This window comes from Vicia villosa, linkage group LG3, assembly GCF_029867415.1.
Source record: "Vicia villosa cultivar HV-30 ecotype Madison, WI linkage group LG3, Vvil1.0, whole genome shotgun sequence".
Classification (NCBI taxonomy): domain Eukaryota; kingdom Viridiplantae; phylum Streptophyta; class Magnoliopsida; order Fabales; family Fabaceae; genus Vicia; species Vicia villosa.
Window position 1 is genome coordinate 185227571 of NC_081182.1, and position 1362 is coordinate 185228932.

The following is a 1362-nucleotide window of genomic DNA, read 5'->3' on the forward strand; positions in this document are numbered from 1 at the left end:
ATTGCCTTTCGTCCTTCTCTTCAGATAGTGAATAATCTCATTTGAAATCATGGCATTATGTAGGATAGAACGACCCTCCACAAATGCCGCTTGTTCCTCGGAGACACACTTCTCCAATACATATTTCATACGATTCGCAATAACTTTTGAAACCACCTTATAGATCACTTTACATAAGGAGATAGGCTGGTAATCTTTCATGTTAATCGGTTGCAGAAATTTAGGCAACAAGCAAATATTCGTATCCATCACTGCCAGCAGAAAGTAACATCGTTCCTGATCCTCTATAGCAATCCCATCTTCTATAATTAATTTATCAATTTTCTTATACTTCCTTCTTACAGTAGCATACTGATGAAAAAATTTGGTATTGAGGTCCCCATTATTCAACCAATGCATCTTTGCTCTCTGCCTCCAATACATATCTTCCTGAATTAGCCTTTTATTGTACTGATTTTGCTCCTCAAGAAAAGCTTTTATTTCGACCTGATTGTGACAGCCCCTACACCGCTCCATCGTTTCCTTACATCACACCATTTCCAGCCTCTCCTCCCGACCTCGATTTCTATCCCAATCACCCAAGTTGTCTGGACACATGGCAATACGGTTTTCTACTTCCAGAACCTCTCCCACCTTCCAACCATCTTGCGCTATTTTCTTAATACCGTCCTCGCTCAGCCACTTATTTTCAAAACGAAACGTAAATTTACGCTTTACATGTGGCTTAGGTTCGCAATCAAGCATAATGAGGCTATGATCCGAGTGAGATGCGATTAGATTCAAAAGTTTAGCATTAGGAAACAATTGAAGCCAATCTGTATCAGTTAACGCTCTATCCAACCTCTCCTCGATCATATGCTCAGTACCTCTACTCTTCACCCATGTAAATTGATACCCTTCAATCGGGATATCGACCAAGTTGCAATCATTAATCACCTACCGAAAACCGCCACATAACTAGTTAAGATGAGGATGCAGTCCCACTTTGTCAGCTTGAGATAACATATCGTTAAAATCACCGATGATACACCACGGTAAATTTGATGAGCCATGTATTTCGCGCAGAAACTCCCAGACTAGTTTCCTTCTGCTTCTTTCAGGATATCCATAATAACAAGTTAGTCTCCAGTCACCTTTATCATTGTCTTTAACGTGGAAGTTGATAAAATTCCGAGAGAAGTTTGTAACGCCCCGATCATTTAATTATGTATATAATCAAATATTCTTATTTTTATTTTCAGAATTTATCGGTTGAGAATTATTTTGTGGTGAATAAGTAATTATGTCGGCAAATAAATTATTATATCGATGGGATATTATTAAAAATTATATATTGGTCATTTTGAGTTATTGGACTTATTG

General features: G+C 37.9%; 1 protein-coding gene across 1 annotated transcript; it reads right to left on the reverse strand.

Moving 5' to 3' along the window:
• Positions 1 to 528: 528 nt before the first annotated feature.
• LOC131659521 (uncharacterized) lies at positions 529 to 1052 on the reverse strand. The gene is made up of 2 exons (XM_058928702.1): positions 1020 to 1052; positions 529 to 936 (listed from the first exon to the last, which is right to left on the reverse strand). The coding sequence occupies exons 1-2, from the start codon at positions 1050 to 1052 to the stop codon at positions 529 to 531; spliced, it is 441 nt and encodes a 146-aa protein (XP_058784685.1).
• Between the last annotated feature and the right edge of the window lie 310 nt (positions 1053 to 1362).